The sequence below is a fragment of the Agelaius phoeniceus genome, chromosome 27, assembly GCF_051311805.1.
Source record: "Agelaius phoeniceus isolate bAgePho1 chromosome 27, bAgePho1.hap1, whole genome shotgun sequence".
Taxonomy (NCBI): domain Eukaryota; kingdom Metazoa; phylum Chordata; class Aves; order Passeriformes; family Icteridae; genus Agelaius; species Agelaius phoeniceus.
The window spans coordinates 1,975,990-1,994,798 of record NC_135291.1 but is presented as its reverse complement, the minus strand read 5'-3'; the positions used below and the strand labels follow the sequence as shown (position 1 = coordinate 1,994,798).

Genomic DNA, 18,809 nt, shown 5'->3' with positions numbered 1-18,809 from the left:
TAATAATAATAATAATAATAATAATCTAAAAAAAATTTAATTAATTTTGAAACTAAGGGGCTCTCAGGAAAAGATATGGGAGTAGAAATAACAGTTCTTTGTTAGGAAAAATTAAAAATACAAATACAGTAGTACAAACAAAAAGAAAACAGTGACGGTCAGAATCTACCAGGAATCCAGTGAAAAAGGTTGATCCTCTTGGAATCCAGTGGGAAAAGGGCTGATCCTCTGGGAATCCAGTGGGAAAATGGCTGATCTTTTGGGAATCCATTTCTTACCCCCCAAAGACAGGGCAAAGGCAGGGCCATGGAGTTTTTATAGGGTATCCCAAGGGTGGAGTTGGGGTTTGGGTCAGGGGAGGAGTTCTTAGCAACACAAGAAGGGTGAGACCAAATTCCTGCCTCTTAGCAACAGCAGCACTCCACAAAGAACCTGTCCCCAAATCCTAAATTCCCTCTAAAACAACTGAGAAATTATGGAACTGCAGATATATTCAATCAATTTCCTTCATTTAACTCAGTTTGGCGAGTTTTTAAAGGATGAAGGTGAAGCAGAGGAAAATTAAGGCCAAACCAAAAGGAAAACCAGCCAGGAGTGTTCCCAACATGGATCACAGGGAATGTGAGTGACCAGGGCTGTGCCCAAAGTGCCTCCTCCAGTGGGGGATGGAGCTGGAGCAGCGCACGAAGCTCTGCCCGCACTCGGGGCACTCGCAGGGCTTCCCTTACTGGTGCCTCCGTTGGTGTTGGGTCAAGTGAGAGCTGCTGGAGAAGCTCTTCCCACACTGGGGACACTCGTAGGGCCTCTCCCCTGTGTGGGTGCGCCGGTGCTTGACGAGGGTGGAGTTGTGCTTGAATCCTTTCCTGCAGTCACGGGAGTGGAAGGGCCTCTCCTCTGTGTGAATCTGATAGTGCAGGAGGAGATGGGAGCTGGTCTGAAACCTCTTCCTGCATTTATCACACTCGTAGGGCCTCTCCCCAGTGTGGGTCCTCTGCTGCATGATCAGGCTGAACTTCCAGCGGAAGCGCATCCTACACTCAGAACACTTATACGGCCTTTTTCCGGTGTGGATCCTCTGGTGCAGGATCAGGCTGGAGCTCAGGCTCTTCCCACACTCTCCACACTCGTAGGGCCTCTCCCCAGTGTGGATCCTCTGGTGCACAATCAGGTCGCAGTTCCACCTGAAGCTCTTCCCATACTCCACGCACGTGTGAGGCTTCTCCCCATCATGGAGCTGCTCATGGAGCACCAGCTCCGAGCTCTGGCTCCATCTCCGGCCGCCTTCCCGGCCCAGGCTGCCTCTTTCCCCCTCACATCCCCGCCATCTGCGTTTGCAGCCCCTCCTCGTGCGGCAGCTCCGGGGCTTTTCCTCCCCGTTGGCTTCCTGCACCGTGGAGCCGCTCAAAACGGCCTCTGCCACCAGGTTCTGCCGCGGGCATTTGTCCTCCCTGCTCTCCATGCTCAGCTCCTGCTCTGGGGGAGGAAGGACAAGGACAGGATGGGATTTGCCTCCGTGCCACAGGCAAGGGCAAGGAGATCCCCCCAGGGCGTCCTCGGCAGGATGGTACTGCCACCCCCCAATGTCCCCCCAAGGGGCCTTTTCTGCTCAGCCTTGGACTTCTTCATTCTCCAAACATCCCCCCAAAAACCCCAACCCAGGGACCCCCGGGATATCCGGGCCGAGCTCCCCCTCCCCACTCACCGGAGCCATGGGGGGGGGGCGATGATCCCACAGGTGGGGGCTGCGAATTCAGGCAGGGATCGACGGCCTGGCTCCCTCAGCTCAGCCTCCATCCGCCTCTTCCTCTTCCTCTTGCTCCTCCTCTTCCATCCCCGCTCCCATTCCTTTGTGTTATCCCCACTTCCTTCTCCTCTTCCATCCCTCCCCTTCCATCCCTTCTCCTCATCCTCGCTAACCCCACCTCCTTCTCCTCCTTCCATTGCTGCTCTCTCTCTGCCTTCATCCCTCCTCTTCCATCTCCCCTCCCCCTGCTTCTCTCCCCTAACTGGCTGGAACCCTGAAGGAAAGGGGGCAAGGAAAGGGCGGGAATCGTGAGGGGAAAGGGGCGGGTTCAGGCCAAGGGCTGCAACTGTGAGGGGACCCTCTGGGAGGCTGCAACGGACTGAACATGAACGGGAGAGAAATCAGTAAGTCTGAGAGTTCTGTTTGCTATCGAATACATTCCACACACCCAGCCCCACACAATCCCCATCCCACCGCTCCAAAATGGGATCCCACTTTTCCCAATCTCCCCACTCCCCCATCTCAGCCTGGTGGCTGGGGAACTGAGCGAGTTTGGTGTGGGATTGAGTTTATTTGAGGTGGGTGTGCACACTTTCGGGGTAAGATTGAGCTGTTTTCACTGGGATTTGAGTGGTTTTGAGGTGATAGATCCATCCCTCTTGGCTATTGCAGTACAAAGAGATGCAAAAGAGAGAAACATTAAGGTCAAACCAAAAGGAAAACCAGCCAGGAGTGTTCCCAACATGGATCACAAGGAATGTGAGTGACCAGGGCTGTGCCCAAAGTGCCTCCTCCAGTGGGGGATGGAGCTGGAGCAGCGCACGAAGCTCTGCCCGCACTCGGGGCACTCGCAGGGCTTCCCTTACCGGTGCCTCCGTTGGTGTCGGGTCAAGTGAGAGCTCTGTGAGAAGCTCTTCCTACACTGGGGACACTCGTAGGGCCTCTCCCCTGTGTGGATGCACCGGTGTCTGATGAGGTGGGAGTTCTGCCTGAATCCCTTCCCGCAGTCAGGGCATTGGAAGGGCCTCTCCTCTGTGTGAATCCGATAGTGCTGGTGGAGATGGGAGCTGGTCTGAAACCTCTTCCCACACTTGGAACACTCATAGGGCCTCTCCCCAGTGTGGATGCGCCGGTGGGTAACAAGGGTGGAGTTCTCCCTGAACCCCTTCCCACACTCAGGGCATTGGAAGGGCCTGTCCTCCGTATGAATCCGATAGTGCTGGAGGAGACTGGAACTGGTTGGAAACCTCTTCCTGCATTTATCACACTCATAGGGCCTCTCCCCAGTGTGGATGCGCCGGTGATTGATAAGAGTGGAGTTGTGCTTGAATCCCTTCCCACAGTCGGGGCATTGGAAGGGCCTCTCCTCTGTGTGAGTCTGATAGTGCTGGACAAGACAGGAGCTGGTCTGAAACCTCTTCCTGCATTTATCACACTCGTAGGGCCGTTCCCCAGTGTGGATGCGCCGGTGCTTGATGAGGATGGAGTTCTCCTTGAATCCCTTCCCACACTCAGGGCATTGGAAGGGCCTCTCCTCTGCATGACTCTGATAGTGCCGGAGGAGATGGGAGCTGGTCTGAAACCTCTTCCCACACTTGGAACACTCATAGTGCCTCTCCCCAGTGTGGATCTTCTGGTGCATGATCAGGTTGGAGCTCTGGCTGAAACTCTTCCCACACTCCCCACACTCATAGGGCTTCTCACCAGTGTGGGTCCTCTGGTGGGTGTTTAGATGGGAGCTCTGGCTGAAGATCTTCCCACACTTCTCACACTCATAGGGACATTCCCCAGTGTGAGTCCTCTGATGCCTGCTCAGGTGGGAGCTCCACCTGAAGCTCTTCCCACACTCCACGCACGTGTGCGGCTTCTCCCCATCATGGAGCTGCTCATGGAGCACCAGCTCCGAGCTCTGGCTCCATCTCCGGCCACCTTCCCGGCCCAGGCTGCCTCTTTCCCCCTCACATCCCCGCCATCTGCGTTTGCAGCCCCTCCTCGTGCGGCAGCTCCGGGGCTTTTCCTCCCCGTTGGCTTCCTGCGCCGTGGAGCCGCTCAAAACGGCCTCTGCCACCAGGTTCTGCCGCGGGCATTTGTCCTCCCTGCTCTCCATGCTCAGCTCCTGCTCTGGGGGAGGAAGGACAAGGACAGGATGGGATTTGCCTCCGTGCCACAGGCAAGGGCAAGGAGATCCCCCCAGGGCTGAGCTGCAGCCGGGGGCCCTGCTGGGCTGGGAGATGGAGCAGCACAGAGGGGAAAGGGGCACTGACTTCCTCTCACCTGCCTCAGTGCCCTGGGGCATCTTCCTCTTCCTCGCAGCCTCCCTGGGGTTGACAATGGGAAATCCTGGTTTGGGGAAAACAAGGGATCAGCGCGTTTGTAGGAGCGTCGGGGGGTAGGACGGTCAGGACGGATGGAGACGAGAGATCTCTGCAGCCAGGCCCTGGAACTTGCGGTTTATTGCAAAGGGCCCGGGTGCAGGGCCCTGCTTGGAGCTGCCAGCCAAAGATCAGAGCAGGCCTGAGAGAAGAGAGGGGTAGAGAGGATGAGAGGGTAAGAGAGTAAGAGGGGAAGAGCGTAAGAGAGTAAGGTTCCCGTTACACTACAGTAAATCTTCTTCTGTGTTGAATATTCTATTTCTCACTAGCCAATCTAGTACAAGATACAAATCCTATAGCATTTACATACAGCCTGTAAGAATCATTACATCACCATACTGTGTTACATTTTAAACCCTAAAAACTCCTCTTTAAACCCCTTCTGCTGAGCTAGTGGGGTCTGCTCTGACCCTTGGATCCATCTGCAAGCAGAGGGAATTGTTTCATCAAAAGGGGATTACCTTCAGTTGGGCCACACCATTGTTTTCCAGTTGTTCAGTAACTGAGGGATCTCAAAGCTTGCTTTCATTTCAATCTTCCTTATACTTTCTATATTCTCAAAATCTTTTGCCAGACAATCATATTTATAAGGCTTTCCTGTTTCATCTTCCCCAACACACATTGAGTTTGAAGGTCCCTCTGCCTGAGTCCATCTCTACAAGTCACCGGCCATCTGGGCTCCAGAAAAACCTCCCAAACACCAAGACTCAGCCCTGAAAAAGCCTCCCAGGAGTTCCCCGGCCCTGGTCCCTCCCCTCTGGTGTTCGGGGGTTCCCCCCTGTCCCAGCTGCTGGGGGTCACACTTGGATTGGGGGTCTCCCTTCTCCTCAGTGCCCACCCTGCCCAGGCTGCTGGCAGTCCCAGCAATGCCAAAAGCTCCCCCCGCTTCGCTCTCCCCATTTCGGGATGCCGGGGCTCTTTGGGCTCCCGGGCTCCCTTCTCCTCTCATTCTCTGCTCTGGGCTGCAGCGGCTCCAAGGAGTCCCCCCTGCCCCTCTCCAGGCTCTTGAGGCTCCCGCCAATGGCGGCGCTCCCCCCTCTCTGGGCTCCCCACTTTGGGCTCCTGGGGCACACAGGGCTCTGCTCCTCCAGGCTGCCTCTGCCGGCAGCCGCCACCGCCACCCCCCAATGTCCCCCCAAGGGGCCTTTTCCGCTCAGCCTTGGACTTCTTCATTCTCCAAACATCCCCCAAAAACCCAACCCAGGGACCCCCCGGGATATCCGGGCCGAGCTCCCCCTCCCCGCTCACCGGAGCCATGGGGGGGGCGACGATCCCACAGGTGGGGGCTGCGAATTCAGGCAGGGATCGACGGCCTGGCTCCCTCAGCTCAGCCTCCATCCGCCTTTATCTCTCCTCTTCCTCTTCCTCTTGCTCCTCCTCTTCCATCCCCCCTCCCGCTCCTCTGTGTTATCTCCACCTCCTTCTCTGGTTTCATCCCTCCCCTTCCCTCCCTCCTCCTCTTCCTCCCCCCTAACCCCACCTCCTGCTCCTCCTTCCATCGCTGCTCTCTCTCTGCCTTCATCCCTCCTCTTCCATCCCTCCTCCCCCTGCTCCTCCTCCCTAACCCCACCTCCTTTTCCCCCTTCATCCCTGCCCTTCCCTGCCTCCTCCTCCTCCCCCAGCAGCAGCCACACCCTCGGTGCCCCGTTCCCGCAGCCCTCGCAGCCCGCGGCAGGAGCGGCGATGGAGCCGGGACAGGTCGGGATGGGCAGCGCGGGGCTCTCGGCTGCTCCCAGCCGCTGCGGGCGGGGGGAACCCGGCCCGGGCCAAAGGAGAGGCAAACTGGCCAAACTGGGGGCACATCACAAAGCTAAGGATGCAGCAGAAAATGGAGCTGAAAGAGTTATGTTAATATTAACTCCAAACAAGGAAAAACTGCAAATTCCAAAGGTTACGGAAGACGAGAAAAAATAATTAAACAAGATAGGAAGTGATCAAGATAAATCAAGGAAATTGAAACTTCTTGATGGAAGAAAATTACTTAATAAAATGTGCTTCTAGGAAATTATTAGAAGACATGCATCAGAAAACCCACTGGGGTACTCAAGCTGTGTGTGATCATTTTTTAAGGAACTATGGGTGCACTGGGATTTTTGGAGTAGCAAAGCAAGTTACTGAAAGATGCTTAATTTGCCAAAGGATAAATAAAAAGGTGATGAGAAAAACAACATTAGGAGGTTGTGAGTTAGCTCATTGACCATTTCAAAGTATCCAAGCAGAAGTTTAGATTTGTTAGGCTCTGGATTTGTTTGTAAAAACACCCGTTTAATCTAGAAGAAAGAGAATATGCCATAGGTTAGACAGGAGATTTTTAGGAGAATAAAAATCTTTAAAGTATCAGAAACACCTGAGACAAAACTGGAAAAGAAAAAGGGGAAATGAAAGGGAACAAGAGGAAAAGTCAGAAAGAGAGTGGGATCCTCTGCAGGCCTTGCCCCCTCCGTTCGCGGCCGAGGCGCCTGTCCCGGGTCCCGGCTCGCTGCCCGCCTCAGCTCCGCCTGCCCCGGTTTCCATCCCAGGTGCGGGCTCACTGCCCAGGGCAGCTCCACCTGCCCCGGCGCTGGCGGTGAATTTGTGTGCCCTGCTCCCACTGCCCGGCCCGCGGCCGCTCTGCCGGCCATGCTGGGGAAGATGGGGGTTGCTCTGTCCTGCCGCCTGGGCCGAGGTCACCGCGCCGACCGCACCGAGGGCGGGTCCCAGCCATCCCATCCCCGGCTGCCCTGCCCGTGCCAGCTGCGCTGGGCACCGCCGCTGCTGCTGCCGGGGTCTCCCACCTGCCTTTTCTCTGCCGGGAGCTGCCGGATCAGCCGCCATAAGCCATGTGGGGGCTGCCCACGCTCCGGCTCAGTCTCCACGGGAAGATCCCCCTCTGGCGATTCCGGCAGCAGACCCTGCCCACACTCCCACCGAGCCTCGGCGGGATATCCTCCCCTGACCCCACTCCTGCTCTGAGTTACATCCCCTTGGTAACCACAGCTCTGGCTGTTCAGGGAAACTCTCTCTCTCTCTATAGGAAGCACCTTATCTAAACACTAGGAGCTCAGTTAAAAGGCAGCCCTCTCCAAATTCTTTCCCAAAACACGGGAGAAAGGCTATAGAAGGTAAAAAAGTGAAAGAGTTAGATGAAGGGATTGCTCTATTTCCCTTAAGAGAGGTTCCCATGGCAGGGATGTGCTGCCCTGCCCCGCGGGAGCCACCAGCGCCCCTGCCGGCCGTGCCCGGAACTGCACCCGAGGGGAAAGCGCCGCAGCCGAAAGGCCGGGACTGGCTCCGGGCTCTGTTTGTTGGCACTGCCGGAGCTGGTGTTCTTTGTTTGCTTTATTATACACACTAGTAAAGAACTGGTATTCCTATTCCCATAGCTTTGCCTGAGAGACCCTTGATTTCACTAGTCTAAAAATTAAGAGGGAGGGGCTTTGCATTCTCCATTCCAAGAGAGGCTTTTTCTGCCTTCCCAAGCAGACACCTGTCTTGTAAAGCAAGACAAGCACCCACAGGCACTGAGGGGGGCTGCAGGAGGGGCAGAAGAAGGCCCTGCAGCACTTGGGCACAAAGGCCCAGCAGGTGAGTGCAAGAAGGGAGCAGCAAAAGGCCAAGCTGAAGGCAAAGGCCAGGGCAGAGTTCCTACAGCCCCTGAGGGATCAACCCCAGGGCCCAAGGGGGCCCCAGCACCCAGGGCACGGGCTCGGCCACAAGCACCCGGCAGAGGCATTGCCCTCCTCGGCAGGGGACAGCCCACCCAAACAGCCCCTGGCAAGGAATCAGGGCTCCAGCTGCAGGGCACAAGGACACTGCAAGCACAGACAGCAGCACCTTCAGGACCAGCAAGTCCACCCCTTGATGGACATGGATTGGCAGGGCTGTCACAGCTCCCATCACACCAGGGACCCTCCACCCTGGAGCCCTTGAGAACATTCAGGTGGGTCTGCATTGAGAGGAGGCCTCTCCTGATGGACACAGGGGCCTCTCAATTCACTCAGAATCTTCGACTTACGGGGGGAAAATGCTAAAAATTTGTTTGATTAGTGATGGGATAAGTGGGAAAGATGCATGGTTTTATTCAACCACTGTTAGCAGATTTGGGAGAGCGATTTGAAATGCATGAAGTTTTATTTTCTCCTAATTGTTATCATGACTTACTGGGAAGGGATTTGATCGCTAAACACAGAACGCAAATTAATATTATAAAGGTGATACAGAGGCCAGTTCTGTTGTACCTCTGTGTCAAATGTCTGGCAAGGCCCATGCTGAAGTGAACCCAGAAGTGTCGACAGCCCCAGGGAAAAGGGGAAAATTAGATATGGAGCCTCTCCAAAGTACTCTGAAGCAACCAGGACAAGTGGTGTCTAAAAGCAACAGCCTGTTCCAGGGGAGGGAAGGAAGGGGAATCAGACAAAGCGCAGGTCACCGCCCCATGCTCAGCTCAACCCAAGGAGCTCTGGGTGCTTCTAAGAGCCTGGCACTGAAATGCCCTCAGCAGGAAGGCTTCAATATCTTCTGCTGACACCATGGCACCTAACAGGGGGGCAAAAGCAATTCTGACTGCTTCAGCAAGCACTGGATCAGAGATCAAGGTATATTCTCCCACAGGAAGCTGGGCTGGCACAGAGCCTGCCCTGGCACTTTGCTGTTGCCAACACCCAGCCAGGACATCGGCTCCTGCCTAAGGAGTGCAAAGCAGCACCACTGGTGGCCAAGGGGCCCATGCCAAGTGTCCCTGAGGCCAGAAACAGCCGCCAGCACAGCTGAACACGGGGGGGACCCCTCAGCCTGGCCTCAGGGGCTCTGAAGCCCCGGAGATTTGCACTTCCCGCCTGCAGCAGGACCATGGCAGCCGCCCCTGAGCCTGCCCTGAAGGCAACGCAGCAGCAGCCAGGGCTCCACAGCGGGCCAAGCCCCTGGGCCTGCCCACAGATCCTCTGCTCAAACCCTCGGAAATCCTGGCCACCCTCCTCTGGCACCTCCAGCCACTGCGGCCAAGCCTCGCTGCCACTGCTGCAGCTTCAGCGCTGGCTGGGCCTGCACTGCCACAGCTGCTGGGGAGCACCACGGCACAATTCCACTCTGGGGCTCACTCACACCCACACTCTGGGCTGACTGCGACTGCATTGCTGCAAAATGTACCAAGTTCATTTCTTCTAAAACTTATTTCTCTGCTCAGAATGGCTTCTCTACTCAAAAGGTTTGCCTTTGGGAAAGAAATGGTAAAGGTTTTATTTAGGACATGTTACACCACTCAACAGAGATGAGCTAAACATCTCCACAGACTGGGAATAGCCCAAACGACACCCACAGAGATAACGACCAGCAACAAAACATCAACGCCCAGCAGCAAACAGCAACCAACAGCTACCCCAGACACTGCCCCCGGCACAGCTGGAGACACCTGGTCTGGAAAAGGCTGAGAAGGAAATCCAGGAGTGTGGACCGAATTCACAGCAGAGGGGAAGAAATCCGGGTCCAACAGGAAACCAAATACTAAAAACCTACACAACATGGAAGCAATGAACATTAAAGCACTGGATTTAGATTGGTTCAGACTACATAAAGTTTAGGAAAAATCTAGTAAAACTCACATGGCATGGAATGATTTTCTCTGCACAGCCAGGGTATTTGTGAAAGAAATTATTTCTGTTGCACATCCTGGCCAGAAGCAAGTAATGCCTTGACTCTCTAACACTAAAGAGATTCTTGGAGAGTTTTTGTTTTCCCTGCAGTTTCAGTGACAAAATTACAACATGAGAATAATTTTTTATAATAATCCTACTTTATATTGTCAGGTAGGTTTGGGACAGAAGTGTGAGAATCAGGTTTTGGTATGGGTTGTTCGATGTTCACCTATAGGCAGCATTCTGAAAAAATTACAAGAGCTTTAAAGGTGACCATTTAATTAATAACAGTTAATAGCTTGTTTAAAAATTGTGTAAAGAAACAAACAAACCCTGACAACAAAAAAAAAACCAAAAAACCCCAAACTAAAGAAAAGGAAAAAAACAAACAGAGAAGCAGATTCTGGGGGGGCCACAGGTGACTCACCAGATGGCTGCCCTGGAAGAGAAGCTTTGGTTTTAGTCAGCCTGCAGAGGAGCTTTAGAAATGCAAATGAACACTGCTGGGCAAAGCCTGGACAATGGACCTGGGTCTCTTGCCTGGGGCAGGAATTGGGCTGATTCCCTCTGCCCCTCACCCCAAGCTCTGCCTGCTTGCCCTGATGGAATTTGCACAGCTCAAGGCAGAGCCCAGGGTGAGGATATCTGACCCTGCAACAGAAACGGGCGAAGCTGCAAAGGGAAACAGCAAATGGAGAATGTTGGGAAAACTTCACTATAAATAAATGAGGGGGGGAAATCATCCCTCTGCCCACTCCAACATGTGCTGTCACTGTCAGTGTTATATAGGGTGTATTAGAGCACTGAAATGTTCTTGCTACCACAAGTTCTGGGAAATCAGTCGGGAATCCAAGTATTTGATGATTTAATTAAAGAAAAGCATCAATTGATGCAGCCCTGGCTGGAGAGAGCGGCCAAAAATGGGGAAAAGATGAACGGCCAGCAGAACAAATCCTACAACACCGTGCACCAGACCCTGGGAACCCAAACCAATTCATATCAGGAGCCACAGAACCCATTTCTCATTTCAATGGCATCATTAGATTACAAGCTGCCCTCGGAATAACCAACCAGACAGCTCCAGCTCCTGACCTTCCTGCTGAGCAATCCACTGAAATGAGGAACACAACATTTCACCATGGGATGGGATCAGATTACCTTCCAGCAGAAAAAAGAGGAGTTTGTGGAAAATTCAATGACTCAAACTGCTGTTGGCAAATGGATTACAAAGGAAAAGTGGTGAAACAGATAACAAAGGAAACAAGAAAGCAGCTCATGTTCCACCCCAAACGCGAAAAGGATGGGAATGGGACACGGTTTTGTGGCTCCCTGGCAGTCCATGGGTTAAACGAAGGCTGTTTCTCCTCTGATCTGCTACAGCAACTCTCATCTTTTTACCGTGCTCCACACCTTGAGAGTGCAGCTCATTCAGCAGCTGAGCGAGGGGCCAGGGACTTGTAGACAAGGAAGTAACGGGCGAAACCAACAGCTTCAATAAATGTTACTAATTAACATGAACTGCTGCTCACAGGAAGTCCCGCTAAATTCCTGAACTTCCAGCAGAACAAAGACTTAACAGAGCCGTGAATATCGGCTGTTCTACAAAAGTGGGGATGCACATTAACGAGGACATGCAGTTGGAGGATCGGGACGTCTGAACCTTCCAAGTACCTCAGCCAGTGGGCAAAGGGAAAGGGAGAAGCGGCCGGGAAAATGAGGATAAAAAGGAGGCTGCGAACTACAGCAATGGCAGCGAGCGCACGGCAAATGCCCCACGGCCTCTCCCTCTGCTCAGCAATAAAGTCACTTGTACAGGACTCCTCTGTCTCCTCTGGGCACAGAAACCTCCGGCCACGTCAATTTCCCCGCACAGCCCCGGGCACGGGGCAGCCGCCTCTGTCCCAGCCACAGCAACCGGGCCGAGCCAGCGCTGCTCCGGCAGCGGCTCCAGCCAAGGCAGCGGCCGCAAGGAGACCGCGGGCAGCCGCTCCCGCAGCGCCCTCACGCCAGCGGCAACACGCGCCGGACACGGCACAACGAACCCGCCTGAGCCCCCTGCCGCCCCCGAGGCCCGCAGCCAGCCCCGAGCCCCCGCACAACCCAGCGCGCCTCCCACCTGCGCTCCGGCCGCCTCCCAGCTCCGCCGCCGCCTCACCGCGCTCCGGCCGCTGCCGCCGCTCCCGGGCCCGCACACACGCTCCGCCAATGGCGCCGCTGCCGAGCCACGGCCGCCCTCAGGCCGCCACCAGGGCCTGCCCCGCCTCGCTCCCACCAATCAGCGCGCCAGAACCACGACTGACGGCACCGTCGGCCAATCGCAGCCAGGGGCGGGCTCTGCACACAGCACAGCCTCGCCCCGCGCTCTCAGGGCCCCCCGGGCTGCGTGAGGGCAGAGCCGGAGATGAGGAACAGCCCTGGAACGGGCCCGGGCCCGAGGGGATTGAGCTGAAAACACAAACAAACTTCTCCGCACCTCCCGCCACGGCTTTCCCGGCACTGCGGCTTCGGTGGCTCCGGTGGCTCCCGCTCAGCGGGAAGCCCTGGAGCCTCACTTCTCCTACCCCTAATTAGGAGCAGCAGTGCATCGCTTTGATTTCCCTCAAAAAGGGAAAACCGCCCCAAACCCCTGTGGATGAGTGGGGGAGGGGAGAGATTTCTGACAGAAAACTCCAAAATCTCAGAGCAGGATAATGAGGAGTAAGTGAAGAGCCTTAAATCCAGCCTTCCCCCACGCCTCCCTCCTTCCAGCTGCACCTCCTACCCCGGCAGTGCCGGAGACAGGGAATGGGGCCGTGCTCACTTCATGCCCCGGGGCTTCTCCCTCTGCTCAGGGACAGGAGTCGTTCCCCTGCTGCACCCTGGGCTCTCTCCCACCGGAGACTTCTCCAGGAACTTCTCCAAGCTGAGTCCATCCCACGGGGCACAGCCCCCCTCCAAGTGCTGCAGCGTGGGTCACTGTGCCCCGGGGTCAGTCCTGCCAGGACAGGCTGCTCCAGCGGGGCCCCTCTGGCCACGGGGGCACAACCTCCTCTCAGGCATCCCCGTGCTCCAGCGTGGCTGCTGCGGGGGCTGCAGGGGGATCTCTGCATCCCCATGGATCTGCAGGGGGATCTCTGCATCCCCATGGATCTGCAGGGGGATCTCTGCATCCCCACGGATCTCTGCATCTGGCACCGCCGTTTTTGGAGGCGCCAGGAATAGGCTGAGTTCTGCCTGAAGCTCTTCTCAGATTCCCCACACCCTTCCCGGCACAGGGAGGGTTTTACCTCCTCACAGCTCCCCGGGCTTGGTTTGCAGCCCCTCCTTGTGTGGGATCTCTGGAGCTTTTCCTCCCCGTTGGATTCCTGCCCTGTGGATCTGTTCCAAATGGCCTCTTCCACGAGGTTCTGTGGCAGGGATTTGTTCTCCTTGGTCTCTGTCTGCAGCTCAGTGCGTGAGGGAGGAAGGACAAGGACAGGAAGAGACTTGTCAGTGAGGACAGAATCAGATGGAGAGACATTCCTGCCAGGCTGCACAGCCCTTGGAATCTGCACAGTCTAAAGGGGAAGGAGACACCTGTGAGAAAGGAGAGGCCTTGGATGGCAAGCAGGGGAAAAATGCAGTTTAGCAACAGCCCAGATCAATATGGAATCACAACCGTTGGCCCCAGCTGGTTCAGCTTCTGAACTCATCAGTTCCACCATTCCCTCCAGAACAAGGCAACACAACTGCCAGGGTTATCCAGGGGAGGAGGCCGTGCAGCACTTGGGACAAAAGCAGTCAGAAAACCTTTCAGAAAGTCCCTTCAGAAACAGGCAAGGCCAGTGAAAAATGGGCAAATGAGGCATTTCTGGAAACAAGAACCCGATCTTCCTGGCATCTGTAGCAATGGAAAAGGGCTGGGAAGAAGAAGCCAAGGGAAATAATTTCTGCTGTGGTTTATCAGCACTTGCTGGGAGACACAGCAAACGGGGTCAACTTGAAGGAAAAACCAAAGCAAAGCAACAAAAGCACATGGAGGGAGTGAACTGCCAGGCTGTTGGTTTGGGAAGATGTGGCTGGGTCAGGCATTTTCAAAACAGGCTACAGACTCCGGATGCCAGGAAAGGTTAACGCAGGGCCCGGGCTCGGGATCAGAGCTGAATCACTCACCTGTCCAAAGAGTTGACAATGTTGGGGTTCTTCTTGTCCTTCAGGAGCAGGATCTCATTCACAGCTCGTTCCCTGTTCTGCCCTCTGAGACTCATTTTCTTGATGGCCACCTGAAGGGACATTGCAGCCTTGAACTGGAGGAGTCTGTGGCAGGAGGCCACAGCAAACACGGAGCGAGTCCTTGTGGAGCGACGGAGCCGGGCTGTGCCAAACTGCCTTGGGATGGGACACCAGAGCTCAGCAAGGGCCATTCCCACAGCCCATTGCTCTGCCAGCTGGGGGCTGCTTACAGGACACATGGCCAGAGACATTTGGCCCTGCAAGCTCTGCAAAAATGGGGGTGGGAGGCGCTGGGACGGGGGGGGAGAAGGGGGAAAAGGGGGCGAAGGGGGGAGCCCGGAATGGAGGGGGAGGAGATGGGGACCCCCCAAAGGGAGAGCGGGAGGGGTTGAGGGGTGGGGGGAGGGGAGGGAGGGGTGGGAGAGGGTGGGGAAGGGGGGAAAAGGGGAGGGGGGGACCCCAAAACTGAGCCCGAGGGGGCTGGGGATTGGGGGATTTGTGGGAAAATGGGGAAAATGGGACCCCAAAAGTGATTTGAGAGCGGCCGGAGGTGGGAGGGGAGAGGATGTGGAAAGGGAAATGGGGGAAGGGCGGCAAAGAGGAAGCGGCAGCGCGGGCAGGAGGGTCCCGTGGCGGCCGTGGGGCACAGGGGGTGCGGAGTGGGGATCCGGGGTGGGCCCCGGAGCTCTGGGGGTGCTGGGGGGGCAACCCCGGTCCTGAGTTCTGCGCTCACAGGGGTGCTCCAGTACATGTTAAAGTCCGAATGTCACTTCATTAACGGCACGGAGAAGGTGAGGTTCATGGAGAGGTCTGTCTACAACCGGGTGCAGTTCGCGATGTTGGACAACGACGTGCGGCGCTACGTGGGGCTCCCCCGCTATGGGGAGAAACAGGTCCTGTACAAGAATAGCAAACCGGAGTGGATGGAGTACATGCGGGCTTCGTTGGACGCGTACTGCCGGTAAAACTACGAGTATCCCACCCCGTTCCTCACGGAGCGCCGAGGTGAGCGCGGGGCAGAGCGTGTCCCCTGGGCCCTGCCCTGCCAATGACCCTGGAGCCTCTCAAAACCTCCCTGGGAATCGCCCCAGACCCCTCAGCCCTCCTTGGGCCCATCTACGGGGCCTCCTGTCCATCCCAGTGCCCCCCCCGCGCGTCCATTTCAGCGACGCGTAAAGCTGACGCTTTGTAGCCAATCAGAACGCGTTTCTCTGATGACTCATCTGTTGCCAGGCAGACCCGCAGCGCCGAGTGCACCGCCCCGGACTCGGCCTCCCAGTGCCGCGCACTTCATTCCCAGTTCCTCCCAGTGCCACCAAAATCCCTCCCATTACCTCTCAGCCTCTCCCGGTCTATTCCCAGTCCCTCACAGTCTTTCACAGTCCCATCCAGCTCCTCCAAGTCAATTGCCAGTCCATTCCAAATTCAGTCCCAGTTCACTCCCAGACCTCCATTCTCTCTCCCAGTGCCCGTCCATCCCCTCCCACCTATCTCAGTGCCACCCCTGTCCCTCCCAGTCCCTCCCAGTCCATTCTCAGTCCATTCCTAGTCCCTCCCAAGTCCCTCCCAGTCTATTCCCAGTCACTCCCAGTCCTTCCCCAGCCTATCCCAGCCCTCCCCTCTCTCTCCCAGTGCCCCCCAGCTGATCCCAGTGTGTCCCCGCTCTCTCTCTCTCCCCCAGTGCCCCCCAGCGTGTCCATCTTCCTGGTGCCCCCCTCGAGCTCCCAGCCCGGCCCCGGCCGCCTGCTCTGCTCCGTGATGGATTTCTACCCTGCTGCCATCCAGGTAAGGTGGTTCCAGGGCCAGCAGGAGCTCTCGGAGCACGTGGTGGCCACCGACGTGGTCCCCAACGGGGACTGGACCTACCAGCTGCTGGTGCTGCTGGAAACCCCGCCCCGGCGCGGGCTCACCTACAGCTGCCAGGTGGAGCACGTCAGCCTGGAGCAGCCCCTGAGCCGGCACTGGGGTACGGGGGAGCCCCTGGGGGCGCTGGCAGAGCCACTGGGCTGTGCTGGGAGCCACTGGGAGGGAGCTGGAGAGAGCCGGGCTGGGACTGGGAGAGGCCCTGGGGGCTGGGCAAGGGCTGGGAAGGGGTTTGGGGGATGCTGGGGAGGGTGGGATGGGGTTGGGGGGGGGTCCTGGTGGGCACTGGGAGGGAGTTTGGGGGTGCTGGGTGTGACTGGGAGGGAGATTGGGGGCGCTGGGTGTGACTGGGAGGGAGATTGGGGGTGCTGGGTGGTTTCATTTTAAACCCTAAAAACTCCTCTTTGGGCCCCTTCTGCCAAGCTGGCAGGATCTGCTCTGACCCTTGGACCTGTCAGCAAGCAGAGGGAATTGTTCCATCAAAAGGGGATTACCTTCAGCCAGCCACACCATTGTTTTCCAGTTGATCAGTAACTAAGGGATCTCAAAGCTTGCTTTCATTTCAATCTCGCTTATACTTTCTATATTGTCAAAATCTTTTGCCAGACAATCATATTCATAAAGCTTTCCTGTTTAATCTTCCCCAACACGGGCATTTTTTTATTTCTCAATCCACCTGTGTTGTCCAATCCCAGATGCTCTTGAGCATATTCTCAATCCGGCAGAATTTTGCTTAACCCTGAATGCTCTTGGAATATTAATCCCTCAACCCAGCAGTTTTTAATTCTGGATGCTCTTGGGCGCTCTTATCCCTCAATCCAGCAGAATTTTTAGGAGCCCCTTTTGTCCCATTTCCTAGTGGATTGGGCTAGGAAACTCCTCTGCTCCCTTCCTCCGAGGGGTCCAGCCCCTCTCTGAGACCCAGTCCCAGTTACCCCGGGGGATTCTCTCACTCCTTTTAACATTCATTTTGTCTCTTTACTGGCCACTTACCGCGGAAAGTCAGAAACGCAGCATGGGAGACTCCAGCACTCACTTGGCAGGTCTGGCACAACCAGCCCGCCTCTCATTCACTCACATTCATCCCCCCTGAGAAATACTTACCAATCCCTTTTCCTTCCCGAGTTCTTCGTGTACATTACTACTCTTAGGGGGCCAATTGCCATGGTTGTAGGGAGCCTTTTTCCCTTGTCTTTGTTTTATTGTCTCCTTTTGTCCACCATAACCTGCGTCTGTCGGTCACCCCAGGGCAAACAGAGCGAGGCTGCCGAAGAGGGCAGGGGGCACCTTCCCCACTCTGACTCTCCTGAAGCACCGGCAGTGAGGTGTTGGTAACCATCCTCTGCTACCAAATTGTGAAAAACGCCAATCACTTGTTTTTAAAATTTTAAAGTTTAATAGTAATAAAATAATTATCATAATAGTAATACAATTAGAGTAATAAAAATTTGGACAATTTGAATTAGGACAATATGAGACAACAAATACAAAGTGTTATGGAGTCCGGGTACCTTTTTCTGGGCAGCACGAGCCCTGAAAAGGACACCTGTTAACAAAGGATTAACCCTTAAAAACAATAGCCTGTTGCCTATTCATACACTTCATACATGATGCATAAATTCCATTCAAACAGAGGATTCTGGTCAGTGCCACCTTCTTCCTCTGAATCCCAACAGCGCCCTCGAGGTGGGAAGAAGTTAATTTCTTCTGATAAGAGAGCAATAAATTATTTTTCTCTGAAAGATTTAGGTGTCCTGTGGCTGCTATCTCACTGCAAGTCCTTTCCTTATTTAAAGTCTCTTACCAAGCACAGTTTCTATTTTAACATTTTTTAATAACCTAAAACTATATTTAACCCAGTACTTAAGAGAATTAATACAGCAGTACTTTCTAACACAAGACCTATATTATTAATTTTAATATTTGCGAAAAGCCAATCACAAAATATGCACTTTTCACAAGTATAATCCCACTTCCAATCTCTCCCAGCATGGTCCCAGCTGCTGCCAGCATGGTTCCAGTTGCTTCCTCAATCAACTCAGTGAGTCCCAGTATGATGCCATTTGCTCCCAGTTGCTCCCAGTCAGGCCCAGTATGGGGGATGCTGTGCAGGGTGTGCTCACTGTGACACTCAGTCACTCCCAGTATGATCCAAAGATGAACCCAGTGTGCTCCCAGTCTCTGCCAGAATAAACCAGTTTTGCTCTACATGGTTCCAGTTGCTCTCTTTCACCCTCACTTTCCTTCCAGTCACTCCCAGTATATCCCAGTGTACCCCAGTTATCTCCAGCATCTTTCCAGTTCCTTGCAGTATGATCCCATTTGCTCACAAGCACTCCCAGTCAGCCTCAGTGTAGTGGCACTCACTGCCAGTATGATCCTAGCCATCCTCAGCACCATCCCAGTTCATCCCAGTATATCCCATTTATCCTGTCTCCTCCTGCACTATCAGATTCACACAGAGGAGAGGCCCTTCCACTGCCGTGACTGCGGGAAGGGATTCAAGCACAACTCCACCCTTGTCAAGCACCGGCGCATCCACACAGGGGAGAGGCCCTACGAGTGTCCCCAGTGTGGGAAGAGCTTCTCCAGCAGCTCTAACTTGACCCAACACCAACGGAGGCACCGGTAAGGGAAGCCCTGCGAGTGCCCCGAGTGCGGGCAGAGCTTCGTGCGCTGCTCCAGCTCCATCCCCCACTGGAGGAGGCACGTTGGGCACAGCCCTGGTCACTCACATTCCCTGTGATCCATGTTGGGAACACACCTGGCTGCTTCTACTTTTCGTTTTGCATTAATTTTTTTATCCTCTCCCTCTCTCTGCAGTCCAAAAGCCAAGGGGGATGGATCTGTCACCTCAAATCCCAGTGAAAACAGCTCAATCTTACCCCAAGAGGGCTCAAACCCACCTCAAAAAACTCAATCCCATGCCAAACTCACTCGATTCCTCAGCCACCAGGCTGAGATGGGGTTGGGAGGAGATTTAGAGTTGTGGGATCTCAATTAGAGTCTTGGGATGGGGATTGTGTGGGG

At 55.1% G+C, this 18,809-nt stretch overlaps 2 protein-coding genes across 4 annotated transcripts in view; one reads left to right on the top strand and one right to left on the bottom strand.

Moving 5' to 3' along the window:
- Positions 1 to 76: 76 nt before the first annotated feature.
- On the bottom strand, positions 77 to 5,527 carry LOC129132013 (uncharacterized). Its single transcript, XM_077191212.1, is given in 4 exon segments — positions 77 to 1,281; positions 2,666 to 3,860; positions 4,019 to 4,084; positions 5,365 to 5,527. Coding segments are annotated over 4 exon segments (2,022 nt in total). The 5' UTR covers positions 5,455 to 5,527; the 3' UTR covers positions 77 to 610.
- A 232-nt stretch (positions 5,528 to 5,759) lies between these two features.
- Positions 5,760 to 18,809, top strand: part of LOC143695926 (uncharacterized) — a 129,992-nt gene continuing 116,942 nt past the window's right edge. For 2 of the 3 annotated variants that reach the window (XR_013185396.1, XR_013185395.1), the window contains exon 1: positions 5,760 to 5,814. The gene's annotated coding sequence lies outside the window, so the exon portion shown is untranslated. The remainder of the gene's footprint in view (positions 5,815 to 18,809) is intronic. The other variant, XR_013185398.1, reaches the window with a different exon arrangement.